The 13,400-nt window shown below is 34.4% G+C and overlaps 3 protein-coding genes across 3 annotated transcripts in view; 1 reads left to right on the forward strand and 2 right to left on the reverse strand.

Annotated features, from left to right (window-relative positions):
- LOC115444712 (dynein heavy chain 2, axonemal) overlaps positions 1-13,400 on the reverse strand; it is a gene marked incomplete at its 3' end in the record, with an annotated part of 35,259 nt that overhangs the window by 17,894 nt on the left and 3,965 nt on the right. The window contains 21 exon segments of the mRNA XM_037442426.1: positions 2,743-3,013; positions 3,167-3,300; positions 3,374-3,493; positions 3,601-3,826; positions 3,980-4,147; positions 4,266-4,433; positions 4,728-4,903; positions 5,076-5,230; positions 5,351-5,468; positions 5,584-5,745; positions 5,978-6,174; positions 6,483-6,731; positions 7,023-7,137; positions 7,254-7,493; positions 7,572-7,670; positions 11,805-11,930; positions 12,030-12,105; positions 12,256-12,350; positions 12,526-12,648; positions 13,117-13,193; positions 13,196-13,262. Of these exon segments, the coding sequence (XP_037298323.1) occupies positions 2,743-3,013; positions 3,167-3,300; positions 3,374-3,493; positions 3,601-3,826; positions 3,980-4,147; positions 4,266-4,433; positions 4,728-4,903; positions 5,076-5,230; positions 5,351-5,468; positions 5,584-5,745; positions 5,978-6,174; positions 6,483-6,731; positions 7,023-7,137; positions 7,254-7,493; positions 7,572-7,670; positions 11,805-11,930; positions 12,030-12,105; positions 12,256-12,350; positions 12,526-12,648; positions 13,117-13,193; positions 13,196-13,262 (3,162 nt within the window).
- LOC115444711 lies at positions 190-2,002 on the reverse strand. The gene is made up of 3 exons (XM_030170594.2): positions 1,722-2,002; positions 1,312-1,593; positions 190-1,007 (listed from the first exon to the last, which is right to left on the reverse strand). Exons 1-3 carry the CDS (start codon positions 1,773-1,775, stop codon positions 840-842), a joined length of 504 nt encoding a protein of 167 aa, XP_030026454.1. The 5' UTR covers positions 1,776-2,002; the 3' UTR covers positions 190-839.
- LOC115444708 (sprT-like domain-containing protein Spartan) lies at positions 7,967-11,582 on the forward strand. The gene is made up of 3 exons (XM_030170589.2): positions 7,967-8,357; positions 9,005-9,239; positions 9,502-11,582. The coding sequence occupies exons 1-3, from the start codon at positions 8,200-8,202 to the stop codon at positions 11,041-11,043; spliced, it is 1,935 nt and encodes a 644-aa protein (XP_030026449.2). The 5' UTR covers positions 7,967-8,199; the 3' UTR covers positions 11,044-11,582.

Raw genomic sequence — 13,400 nt, forward strand, 5'->3', positions numbered from 1 at the left:
TTATACTAGCAATCTTTGTATTAGCAGTTCAAATACAAAATTGATCTTAATAAAGAATTTTACACAATAATTCAATACATTGATAAGCTAATTATGCATATGCCTTTGAAATAAAGCTAGCCCTATAAATATCTTATGGAAACAGAACACAAACAAAATAATTAATTTCAACACAGCAAAGAAAAAAAGTACACAAACACTTATGTCTTTAATTTAATAAATATTACTATAACACAATTTCATTTATAAATAACTCAGTAACATAAATAAAACTTATCAATACTAGAAAGTATGTAACTCTCTCAAATTATCTTACAGTTCTTAAGTAAATGTTTGATGACATTTAATTAAACAGTGCTCAAAATACCATTTTAATATAAAAGTCAAAACAGTCAATAATAATAAATGTTAACTGAATCAAATACGAAATTATTAGTTTTCGAATACATTTACTGGCAGACAATATTCATTAAACTTTGTGAAACAGACAACTTTAAAATTTATCAGGAAATATAGTTACAGTATGTAACTGAAGTCCCAACAATGGACTGTAACAAAATTGCAACCTATCAAACAGGCTTTAATTTAGTTCTATTTAATCCTTCAGTTTTACTGTCAAGTTTGCTACTCTAGACTGCGATTGTTGGCACCCACTTAGGGGACCCTTTCATCTAGCAGTAGAGGCTGATTGATTGATTGAATCCCTATTTATTTATGACAAGGTTACAACTCTCTTTTCCTCTTCTTCTGCCCACATTAATGTCACTTTTTTTCTGTCCACAATATCATCATCATGATTAACAAACCAAATACCACATTTTATCATGCAAGATAATGTCTCAAGGCCTTTCAACTTTCTTGTATAATTTGTCTGGTAGTGTGAGGATGATCTTCAGTATGGCCTTCTTGTCCTCATCAGTGCGACATGACCACACCATGTGCAGGAAGTCACTGAACAGGCCCTTAGCTTGGGATGTTGGGTGGTACATTAGAAGTATTGTTAATGCCTGAAAAAAAAAATAAAAAAAAAGTTAGGTCATTAACTATGCTACCTATACTTCTGTTATATAAATATTATGTATCTGAATCTTATCTTTCAAGTTATGAAGATAATCAAGACTTTTAAGGGTACTTTTGCTAATTTGTCTTGGATATTAAATTATTGTACAATTTGCATAGTAAGCTAAATTGCTACATTTATAAAGTTGACAAAATTAATTGAAATACTGTGCAATAATGATGTTAAACTAGTTTATGCACAACTGACGCTATCCACTAAGGATAGTACAACCCTAGATAAATAACTCATACCCGGAAGTAAATAGAAGCATGACAAGTCCTCCAATAGTTATGCTCCCACGGTGGGCACTTCTTCAACAAGTACAGCAGCTTGTCCCAGTCGTGCGAGTATATCGCCTTGCAGACGGCCAGCTGGTGGACGCTCTTCCAGCTGTGAATGTCTGTCAAAGTGCCTGACAGGTCATGCAGCTTGCGCGTACTCCTGTGACTCTGAACCAACGCCAGGTTGCGCTTGCAAATGTTGCTCGGTGTTTGCAGCGCGTCCTGACATTCCATCAAGTCAATCACTTTGCGCTGAAAAATTACGGATGTTTCAAATCATTGACACGTGTAGGATAGGTTATGTATTTGTTTACATTCTGCATCATTTCTAAAACGATCAGTTCATGGGATAAGAAATACGACTATTAATGAATACGTACCATAATACTCATAGGAACGAAGTGACATTTCTCCAAATCTTCTGGGTTGATCATTTTATAATGTGGATATCAAATAGAATGAAATACGAGTATGATAGCTCTTAATTTAGATCTTTTCTATAATATATGGAACCTAATAGGTGCGCTTTTTAGTTGTACCAAATCTTCTTAGTTATACCCATTAAATTAATTACCACACAAGATCCTACGGTAAATAAAAACCTGGAAAACGGATCGGTCATCGGATATTGTGTTTGTTATAAGTCGTATGTCAAAATGTGACATTTTAGTTTTCTTTGTTGGTGATCTCATGGCTTAGGATAATAGTCCATTGAGCCTATCTTCCATAAAACAATTATTTATTACAATTTATGATTTCAAAAAGTTTAATGTTTTTGTGGTTTCAATCGTAGATCGCACAAAAACTGTGTTTTAGTTTGACGATTTTTGTTTAAAATATATAATTGTTATTAATAATTACTTATTTGTCTTCTGTAGACATATTTTATTTGAAGTAAATTAAACGCATATTCATTCATTTTATTTTACTTTACAATTTTTACTTATTTAACTTCTAAACAGAGTATGAATGTGTGTAGGTACAAATACTGTGTCACTTCTGCGGTGTAAAATTTAAAGTCCATTTGACGTTTTTCTTATTCTCTACTAGCTGACCCAACAGACGTTGTCCTGTCTTAACTATGAATATTGAATTCGAATCGGTATAATCGTAGATCGCACAAATTGGAATTGAATTGATTACATACAAAGTATGCCTTCTTCAATAAATAATAATTAAGATACTTAATACTTTAAATACAAAACGGCTAAAACATTTTAAATTTTCCGTAAAAGAAAAGGTAAAAATGTTTGACCATTGTTTTAACCCCAAAATCGACAAGATATTTAATACACGCCTAATACAGTAAAAATAACAATCTTACTAACTATAAATAAAGCTATGCAATAAAAAATACTTCTTATATAAATATCAAAGGCTTATCAAATTCATAATTTCTACCTTATCAATCCGAATCTTATTGACGTTATCGAATAGCTTCTTCAAGTGAACTTGAATTAATTGCGGCTTCTTCGAATTGCCAAGGATCTCGAGCATATCATCATTAGAAATGAAATAGAACCTTGGGAACAACTGGCGTTTAGTTTCTAGATACTTCTCCAGTGCTCTAAGAATACCATCAAGATTGTCCACCATTTGGTTCAATTTGTTGTACACGTAGGGCGCTGGCTTGTAAAGGCAAGCTTCTACAGCATTAGTTCCAGCATACATACTAAAAAAAATTAAATTCCTAAGGCATTTTACATAGGTAAGGGTGCATCCACAAATTATTTTTCATTGCGCAGAAATAAATTGGCCTCAGAGATGCAGTCTTAATATAATATTTGGATTACTTAGTAGCTTTATCCTATAATATTGCACGTACTTGCTTGTAATTTCGGTCCAGTCAGCAGTGAGAGCATCAAATATGATAACTTCATTTGGCAACTGCTTTCTTATGTCTTCGCCACTGAATATAGTCTCAAGATATAAATAACGACGCTGAACTTGCAAAGCAATCTAATAATTAAATGTATTTTAAATATTGAACTAGGTACCTCAATATGATTCATCAGTTCTTATAAGCTATTACCTCAATACACTCTGCGACGTAACCCAAAGATTTTTCCCAGTAATCTACTTCTCGTATGAATGGTTCCACGTACTTTGTCGATTTCATTGAAGAAAGTTGCACTTGATGATCTTCCAAGAACTGAGAACGTATAAAATTTCATACGCCAATAATTTCCAAACCGAACTTATTTATCGCAATTTCATTGATATTGTCCATTACTCGTATACAGTTGCTTTTAATTTTACCTGCATAACTTCTTCAACGTTCTTTATTCTGTACATTTCACCTTTGTGATGCTGCATCTCGTACGTTGTGTTCTTCCATACTTCTCGTATGGCTTTTAATCCGTTCTCAATATTTAATTCCATGGTGGCAGCGTTCGAGATCTCCGCTATCTCATCGGCGTATGCTTGGAAGTTCAATCTCATTATAAGTTCCAATTTAAAATCTTCAGAATCTTGGTCAAATTCTCTGTGTGATGATGGTAAGAGGAAGATGAGGATGGGGTAATTAAAAAGGTGTATAACAAGGTGAAGTTATTATTATTTATTACTAAAAGTACAAATATAACCACGTTTCTAAAATTGAGTCCTTTTGAAATTGTTATATTAATATTTTACTAACACTCCCATTAGCGTCTTGATCCTGTCCCAATGTCTTTCCCTCATGCAAGGGTTTTTCAAATCTCCAATCAAAGGCAGTGTTCGTCTGAATGCATCTACTTTCACCCTTGTCGTATCTATAATATCCCAACCTTTGTCTTTGAGTTGTCGGGACAGACGGTTAAAATTTCTAAAAGAATAATACAAAATTACATAACTTCAGAAAAAAGATTCAACATTTGGCACTTATTTATATTTCAGCAGAATTCTTTCTACGTAGATTTATAGGTATATATAAATAAAAATACCTAAATAGGAACATAACATTCTCCTCCATCTCGTCAGTTTCCATTTCCCAGAACGTTTGTGTCTTGTACTTCTCCCAAGACTCCTCCCACTGGAACACTAAGCCCCACACTTCTTCCAATTTCTCCAGTTCTTTCTCCATTTTCTGGAGATCCAGATTCACTGGCGTCCTATAATGATAACAATATACAGTTATATCACCATCATCAACAGCTGCAGGATATCCTCTTCTGAATACGGAGAGTCATATAATTTCTTTAAATTCTAATTATTTTTAAAGTCGACAAGCTCAATCTCGAACGACTTATAGCTAACATAACGGAAAATCTTCATGTTGCATCATACTAAATAATGCACATTTCGTATAGAATACCCAAAAAATAAACGATGGAGTCTCGTATTGTAGCAGAAGTAAGCCTTTCTTATAGTGATAAAACAAATAGATTTTTATAACAATAAGTTACGTTAAATTGAAAACTGCTAGTCCGTCACGAATTTGTTGCTCTTGGGCTCGCAGTGCATTCAATTGGTCCCTAAAAGCCTTCAACTGCGCCATAGCATCTTTGCCACTTATGTCAGAACTGCAGGGGGACTTCTTATAAAAGTCTTCGCAAAAATCTTTGGCCGCCTCTTTAAATACCTAAACGTTAAAGTGTGTAGTAATTATGAAATAAGTTCAAAATAGACTCATTGAATTAACTACTTGACTAAGTAAGTGACCAAATTGTTAACACCACATATAGTTTATACAAGTAAAGAAGTAAGTAAAATCATTCACAATCATAGCAACGTAAGCAGTACAATATTATTACCTCTGCTTGCTCTAGTAGCTCAGTTTTAAATTTATCTTTGTTCAATTCTAAGTTCTTCTTGGCTTCTTCCAGCAGCAGTAAATAGTCTGACCAAATCACAGGTATATTCTCGTGACGCGTTACCATATCAGAACTCAGTTCAACTTCAAATTTGGCTAAAAATATAAATCATAAAATTATTTATCTACCATTAATGGTTTCCTCTAATTTACCACAAGCAATAAAGTCGGTACCCCCTTCGAAATGTTACTATTATAGCGCAAAAACAAGCTCACCTAAGGTCGTCATTTTATCTGTAATGGGCGGGAAAGTGCTTTCCACTATTGGTATATCCGATATTAATCGCTCGTATGTCGCTATCGCAAAAGCTAGGTCCTTCAAGTCAGCAGGCATCTGTAGGAAAGTACTGTAAGTTTTAGTTAAGCAGGTTAATATTGTAATAGTATACCTACTATTCCAATTATAACCTGGTTAACTAAGTTGGTTAATAGAAATTAAGTATTCAAACCTTCATAGCCTCCTCGCTGCTCTTTTCAACGTACGTGTAAACTTTATCGATATCAGACTCAGAGATTTTCCTGAGAAGCTCACCGAGTTTTGTTTGCCATACCAAGCAATGAGCTATAATTGATTTCTTCAAATCGCTTGAGTTCAAAGTTATGAAATGAATCTGTTGAAATATAATTTCTAAGTCATTGATAAACTAAAGAGGCTCATATGGGTAGACGCTAAGGCAATAGTCCGAAAAAAGTTTAAAGTGTCTAAGCCGCGACAATATAATATTTAGTTACAAACCGATGTTATTAAGAGTAGTTGCTAAAACAAGACATTTGATAGATTATTTAGTATTTCATTAACTAAGTTCTACTATGTGTCGTTAAAGAAAGAACGTGGAAAATGACCTGATTAACAGTTTCCTGTATCTGGACGGTATTCGCAAGGTCGCTGTAGTTTATAATGAGCTCATCGAATTCAGCTGCGGTGTGATTCTCCTCACGGTACTTCTGCATGAAATCGTCCTTGTTCACCTTCCAAATGTGCATATACGGGTCCCACATATGGATATGCTCGTTGATCAATGATATGTTATACTCGATTTCTACGCAAGATTATAATGTTAATATGTTTCTATTTACAGTGAAGCGTTTTGTATAGTATAGAGTATAGTATATAACATAACGTAGTCTATCAAATACAAAAATCTTTAAAATTTTAAATTAATTAGTTTGCTGTGTCTATATTCTTCAATGTGTTTGCCAAGGAATTGGCAGTCGTGTCACCTGATGGTAATTGTCTTCCACTGATCATAAACATTAACTAAAAAATTATGGACACGATGCTAATTTTAAAGAAAAGCAGTAGGAATTAGGGCACCATGAGGCGAAGTTATATCAGCAATGTTCATACCAGCATCAATAAGAGCTTGCAGTTTGTTACAATCGGAATCAATCTGTATCGCTTCCCAGAATTTTTTCAATCCCGCTGAAGGCAGAGCGAATTTTTCAAACAAACGTGGCACTGTGCTCATTATATGGACGATTTCTTCTAAGACAGTGGTGAACGTGTCTAATACTTCATGACGGCTTGGCGCATACACAATATCCTTCCCAACTAAATACAGATTCATTTTGATCAGAGGTGATGGTGCCATCGTACCTATTAATTATAGACTAGATTTAAATTAAACGTCGACGCTTACTTAAGGCGGTGGCTCCATCAAAATGGCGTGATTACATTTTGAAGTTATCTTCAATATATATATACCTAATATGCCAGTACAATACTAAGTACCGGTGACGTTTCTAACATTTTTAAAACAATATCCTAAAAATAAAATATAAATATCCAATAGTGACTTAAAATACATTCCAATACAGAAATTAAAGCGTTTTTGAAATATTATGGTTCATTTCATCAATCACGTAACTTTTATAACTTCATTCTTACCATCTCCATGTACACATTTGTATAAATTTTGCATAGTTGCTTTAATAGCAAGACGTAATGCATCTTCCAACAGACAATCGAACCTTCTTACATATTTTATCCAGTATTCTGCCATCTGTATAATTGAAATCATTGTCTTCAATCAACTACTTTCACAAACTTAAACGTTCTTTAAAATTTTCTTAAATGATGGCGTAATATTAGCATAATAGAATATAATAATATATTAACCTGTGCTATTTGAGCTTCAAATCCTTCATAAACAATTATAACGTAGGTAATAATCTCTTTATACATCTCCAAGATTTTTGCTGCAGCTATTGCTTCCATGTTTCGTATCTTCTCTCTCAAATCTTTAATTTTAAACACATTATATATGTCGAATTCAACTAGAGGAGTATCACATATTTTTTCCATAATTTTAACCAAATTTATATTGCAATTTTTGTACGTCGTGAGAAAATCTTGTAGCTAAAATATTTATACATATAATTAAAAACTTGAATTCTAATTCTATTAAATTTTGCTTTGAAGATCCTTGGGCCTTACTTCTCCAATCTGCGTAACGCAATCGGCAATGTATGCATCTGACATAGTCGAAGTCCAAGTCAATTTTGTGATACCTGGCTGCACCTTTTTCTCACAAGCCTGAGAAATTATAAAGCACAATGTTATGAAAATATTTATAGGACTAGGTACCTATGTAATGATCCATACTTCGGAACGTAACTGGTAATGTCAAATTTGTAGTTGCCAGATGAGGTTTATCCATCAATTTCAGAGGATTTTAACGCCATGGGGAAAATTTAGAAGGCAAGAAATTAACAGAGGCAGAGAAAAATTCAACTATTTATTGTGTAAAATACTTTTTTAGACAACTTGTTTGGTAACACACTATTATTTTTGTATGGATTTTTCTTGAAATCTGAACTTTCTCAACTCAGGTTGGGGATATTTCGAAGCGTACATCTGGCAACACTGATAAGAATACTAAATTCAAATTTCTTAGTTTTAAGAATTTTGAAATGTCAGTCATGTCTACAATCTACATTACTATATATTCCACAAGTTAAATCAAGTTATTAGTTTTCAAAACTGTAAATGCTTTATAAATATATTTTCATAATTGTGTTTCCATTGAAATATTATATGTCCGTTTAATCGATTTTCATTCAAAATGAATTTGGGAGATCCGGAACTAGAACTGATCGATCCAACGCCCGACGTTCACAGCCTTTTCTTGCATTTTGACAAATTGTTCTTCTGGACTTCACTAGCCAGCCGCGCCGTTGTAAGATGGAGCAAGCGAATGTACACTTGTGCCGGGATATGCTCGTAAGATTATGTTGCTTGCACTATTGGTCCTTTTTTCATAATGTTCGAGTATATCTACTGGTTAGTAGTTACGCCGTTTGTAGACCAACAACTAAGACCTACTGCCCACGGAGGTGTAGCTACATAGATGTGTATTCATCACAAATGAAAATCGAATTTATTTGTGGAATGAAAAATTACCGTATTTCAGCATATGTGTAATTTTTTGTGAGTAAAAATGTCAGAAATCAATGATTTCTCTTTTTCTATTGAGTATTTGTCTCATTTGTTCCATAGAGTTAAGTAGCATCATAGCAATATTGTTGTTCATAAAATACATTTCCATAGTGGAGCCCTATTTAAAAGAGCAACTTTAAATCACACCTACACAGCAATCAAAACTGTCCTTGTTTTAAAATGCCTATAAATACAAAAAGATGGATACACCCCCATAAACAGAATAAGGCCCCCCAACATAGTCTTAAATCATTTTAGTCATAAGTCTTAAATCACTTTACATGAGATACTTTAGAAGTGCAAAATTTTTGATTAAGATAATGTAGTCCTTTTGAACATGCACAAAATAGAAAATATACATTAAATATCCTACTAATTTCTATACAAACAAAAGTACAATTATATTATTAAGACTATGTTACATTTAATAGGTACGAAGGCAGGAGTGGTTTCTGCGACATAGCCCTCAGTGAGCCATTACTCAAGCTGAGGCCCCGCAAGGACCTGGTGGAGACACTTCTCCATGAGATGATCCACGCCTACCTTTTCATCACACGCCGAGACAGAGACAGGGATGGCCATGGGCCAATCTTCTTGAGCCACATGCACAGAATCAATCAGTTTGCTGGACTTAATATAAATGTGTATCATGATTTTCATGATGAGGTACTTCTATTGTTCAATGTTATTTAGAATTGGTCCTATTGATACTGCTACAATCAATTAACATTGCCACATTGTATTATTGACAAATAATTTATTGTTTAAAAATCTCAAACGAGTTAAAAATATATCCACTGCTTAGTTAAGTTTTGAATACATAGTATAATAAAAGTTACATGGTTATAAGTAAATACTACATAATTACATTCAGCTCAACACCAAGACCTAAAATAATTTTTGTATAAATATTTTTTTTACATTATAGGTTAAATTATATCAAACACACTGGTGGCGCTGCAATGGACCTTGCCAATCGCGACGGCCTCACTTCGGCATCGTACGTCGCACGTGCAACAGAGCACCTGGGAAATCAGACTACTGGTGGCGGGACCACCTAGCTTCATGTGGAGGTACATTCATCAAAATCAAGGAACCAGAGAAAAAAGACAAGAAAGCACCAGCACCAAAACCTTCCACTAACCCCATTACTAAGTACATAAATAACAATAATGAAAATATCTTAAATAAAAATATACAAGACATTCCAAGCTCAAAACCGGTACTAAAAGATAGCAACTATGTTCCACCCAAACCAAATCCAAAGCCCAAGATAAATGGTATAGCTACAATAGTCAGCACTAAGAGAGACAACATTGTTTTCAACCCAAAGCCTCCCAGTATCAAACCATTTATTGGTACAGGACAAATAATTCCTGGGTCTAGGAGTAGGACACAATCGGCCAGTGCAGCAGAAGCTGTGAGGAACATCTGGGCCAACAAACAGCTTCCTGGTGTCAATATTGATACGCATCACTCTCCTGTTATAAGTGGCATTAACAATAATTTAGCAAATGCAAACAAAAATAAAAGAATTTCCACAGATATGATATCCACTCCTAAAAAAATTATGAAAATAGATGATTACTACAAGGACAAAGCCTCATCTATTTTGAAAGATGTGTATGGTCAAGATTTTAAAGTAACTCAGCCAAAAGATAGTAACAAGTTGGTAGCAGTTACTGTAAAGAAATCAGTAAATTGTCCAGTGTGTAATGCAAGTATTGCAGATGACATAATTAACATGCACTTGGATGAATGTCTTAATAAAGACATAATAGACAAACTTAGCAAGGAGATGATACCAATAGCTAGCACTGTAGAAACCACAGAAACAAAAGTCCTTAAAGTTAGCGAAACATCAGCATTTTCAAAATATATTAAGATTCCTGAAGTCAGCAAATTTAAATTAGAGAATACCGACATCAAGCTCGAAATACCTGACTCTATAAATTTATCTTTTATGGATGAGTTGATACCCGATAAGCTTAAAAAAGGAAAGGGTATAGGCAAAACAACACATAAAGAAATTAATGATGCAGTCTACTCAATGATTAAAAGTGAAGGGACGATTAAAGCAGACCTTGCAAGTATTATTAAGCCTATAGATGTGAAAGTAGATTACACAACAAAAGACATAATAACTTTGAAGGGTGAGATGGCAGATAATAAGGAAAAAGACCAGGACATTCAAGGCGGAAAGCATTGCCCTTGTTGTAATGTAAAAGTTTTCAAACCAATGGCAGACCATTTAGAAGAATGTTTGAAGTTCTTTGGTAACGACAAAACAATACCTCAAGAAGGCGCTTCGACCAGTATGAATAATGCGATAATCATTGATGACGATGACGACATATTCGACGAGACAATGACTATGAACCCCACAGGGACTAAGACGCCTTGCCCTTGTTGCCTCAATATGATAGAACTGGACAATATGAATGATCATTTAGATGAATGTTTACAATAAACTAAGTATTTATTTTTAGACTAATGTTGATAATTAAGGGATATTTTAGCATTTATTCTGTATTAGATAATTTGGGTATTCTTCCAGAGCTTGATACAGCTCTTAGTAGATAAAACTAGACAAATAAAAAATGACCCACCCACACTTAATTCATTAAATCCATGATTAGTGATTTAGTTGCTTTCTGGGAAATACAGTCATAACATTTAATAAATACAATCGTTGCCAAAAGTCATATTGTGGCAGTAATAGTAATTAAAGTAATCATAATGCTAAATCACCCACTGATGTAGATTATAATTTTTATCTAATTAATAATTGTGGATTTATGATTATAGCAAATGACTAGTTAACTTCGATGTGATATTAGTATAATGAACAGCATATTAAATCTATGTTTAATCTTACCTTGCATTTCAAACTTAAGTAATGATTGTCAATCAATGTGTTCTGTTATTCAATGTGATATTAGAAATAATGTGTTATGGAATAATAAAGAGAATCTCAAATTTGTAGTTCTCGGTGTCAGATTGTTTAATGAAAATATTTTATTGAAACTACCTAAGAACTAAGGGAAGGCACAATTTGCGATGAGAGCTTTGGCTATAGCCGGGCAAGGTCTATGAGGCGCTGTATTGTCACTTTAGACGCATACCTCGAACAGGACAAAAGCTCCAATCACAAAATACACGCATTCAAAATTTGCTATTCCCTTATCTTTACATCCCTACATATTTGTATAAGTGAAGTATTTTACTTACAGAAGTCAGAGGTCTAAACAGCATTCTCTCTTCATCGGAGAGCGAGTCCAGGATCTTGTTGTACCCCTTCACCACGGCCAAAACGCTCTCATACACGTAGTATATAGTTTTGCTTTTCGAAAACACCTAGTCAACATTATTTAAAGTCAACATTATTTAAGATAGAGTGTGTCACATTTTTCGTATGACAACTTACTATATTACTAGCGAGTTTGTATACAATACCTGATAAGCGTGGATCGGTATGTCTTGTCCCAGGTTCTCCCAATGAGCTGCTTCTTTACAGAGGTCCAAAATGTTGCTGAAGGGAAAAAATTATAAAAATAACAATTCGTTGAACGTAATCCAACCAGCTGTACCTACATAGAGCAGTTTAGAAATAAATGGAGAAAATTACTGACTCAAGAGCACTATCATTTACATATTTTAGTACTATTCTATAAATACTCACACATCGATGTTACACTCCAGCAGGCCAGGGTTTTCCGTACTCTTGCGCATCAGGGTCCTGTTTAATCCAGCGCCGCATTTCTCGTCCAGATTGTGCTAAAAAGGGAGAAATATAAGGATGAAGGTAATTCAAAGTATGTAGTTAAGTTTCTAGCTAATGGCTAACCTCCCTACCTTGCAGTACCAACCGACTAAAAGTCTATCTTGCAGTGACATTACCCCATTACATCAAAATCTGCTTTACAGAATCATCACTAATAATTCAGGTTACCGTCCACGAGATCCAGAGCTCCCTTATGGCGAGCTCGATGGCGCTCATCAGCCTGTTCACGTGCATGATCACGTCCTCGGAGTTGCTGCACGGCATCAGCCACACCGACGCATCCGTCATCACCTGGAGACAGGTTATTTATTCTGGCTGTGACTACTGCATCTGGACCTGATGCTTTGTGTAGTGCAGATAAAATAATTAATTAGAGGGACATGTCTCATCTCTTGATAGTTGCCAGAATTAGGGATCTTGCTTTACTGGAGGAATGAGCCATAATACCGGCTTTTTCAGCATGTGCGCCGGCAGTCGTTATAATTCTAACAATTAGCAATGTAACGTCTCTTTGTGGTTGACATAATATTTGGAATAAAATAAGATTAGGATTTTGATTTCCATGACATCAAGACAGGTGAGCGGTGGCTTTATGCCAGCAAATAACTGAATTAAAGCTGCGTTAGAATAAAAAGATTTAAGTTATTACTTTAACTGTTTTTCTTTACTGTACCTACATTACATCTACTTATGTCAGTTTCAAATATTTTTTCTCGCTTTCTTTCAGACTTTCTTTTTCAAAAGTGTATGAAGCTATACCTTCTTCAGATAAACGAGGCGATTCTTCCTCATCCTCAGCACGGCAGCTCTGCCGGCGAAGGAAGGCAGGTCCGCGGGTACTGGCTGCGGTTCGAGACCATGTCCTTCTTCGCGTCTTGCACCTCATCGCTAAACATGGCCCACACCTAGTGAAGATTTTATCTTGTTTATTTAAAACTCTTAATTGGAGGCATATATATAAAAAAAAGATGTAAAAATAAGAATAGAAGAAAATTCTTAAAATAACTGAAAGCAAAACGGTTAACGGATAACATTTTCTCCTA

Source organism: Manduca sexta, chromosome 24 (assembly GCF_014839805.1).
Source record: "Manduca sexta isolate Smith_Timp_Sample1 chromosome 24, JHU_Msex_v1.0, whole genome shotgun sequence".
Lineage (NCBI taxonomy): Eukaryota > Metazoa > Arthropoda > Insecta > Lepidoptera > Sphingidae > Manduca > Manduca sexta.

What these genes read in the sequence shown, in the direction of transcription:
- LOC115444711 (XM_030170594.2), bottom strand. Translation starts at nt 1,775, where the DNA reads ATGATCAACCCAGAAGATTTGGAGAAATGTCACTTCGTTCCTATGAGT. An exon ending in TCGTTCCTATGAGTATTATG is followed by an intron (nt 1,594 to 1,721) that starts GTACGTATTCAT and finishes GTAATTTTTCAG; the next exon opens with CGCAAAGTGATTGACTTGAT. An exon ending in ATGCTTCTATTTACTTCCGG is followed by an intron (nt 1,008 to 1,311) that starts GTATGAGTTATT and finishes TTTTTTTTTCAG; the next exon opens with GCATTAACAATACTTCTAAT.
- LOC115444708 (XM_030170589.2), top strand. Translation starts at nt 8,200, where the DNA reads ATGAATTTGGGAGATCCGGAACTAGAACTGATCGATCCAACGCCCGAC. An exon ending in ACTTGTGCCGGGATATGCTC is followed by an intron (nt 8,358 to 9,004) that starts GTAAGATTATGT and finishes TACATTTAATAG; the next exon opens with GTACGAAGGCAGGAGTGGTT. An exon ending in ATCATGATTTTCATGATGAG is followed by an intron (nt 9,240 to 9,501) that starts GTACTTCTATTG and finishes TTTACATTATAG; the next exon opens with GTTAAATTATATCAAACACA.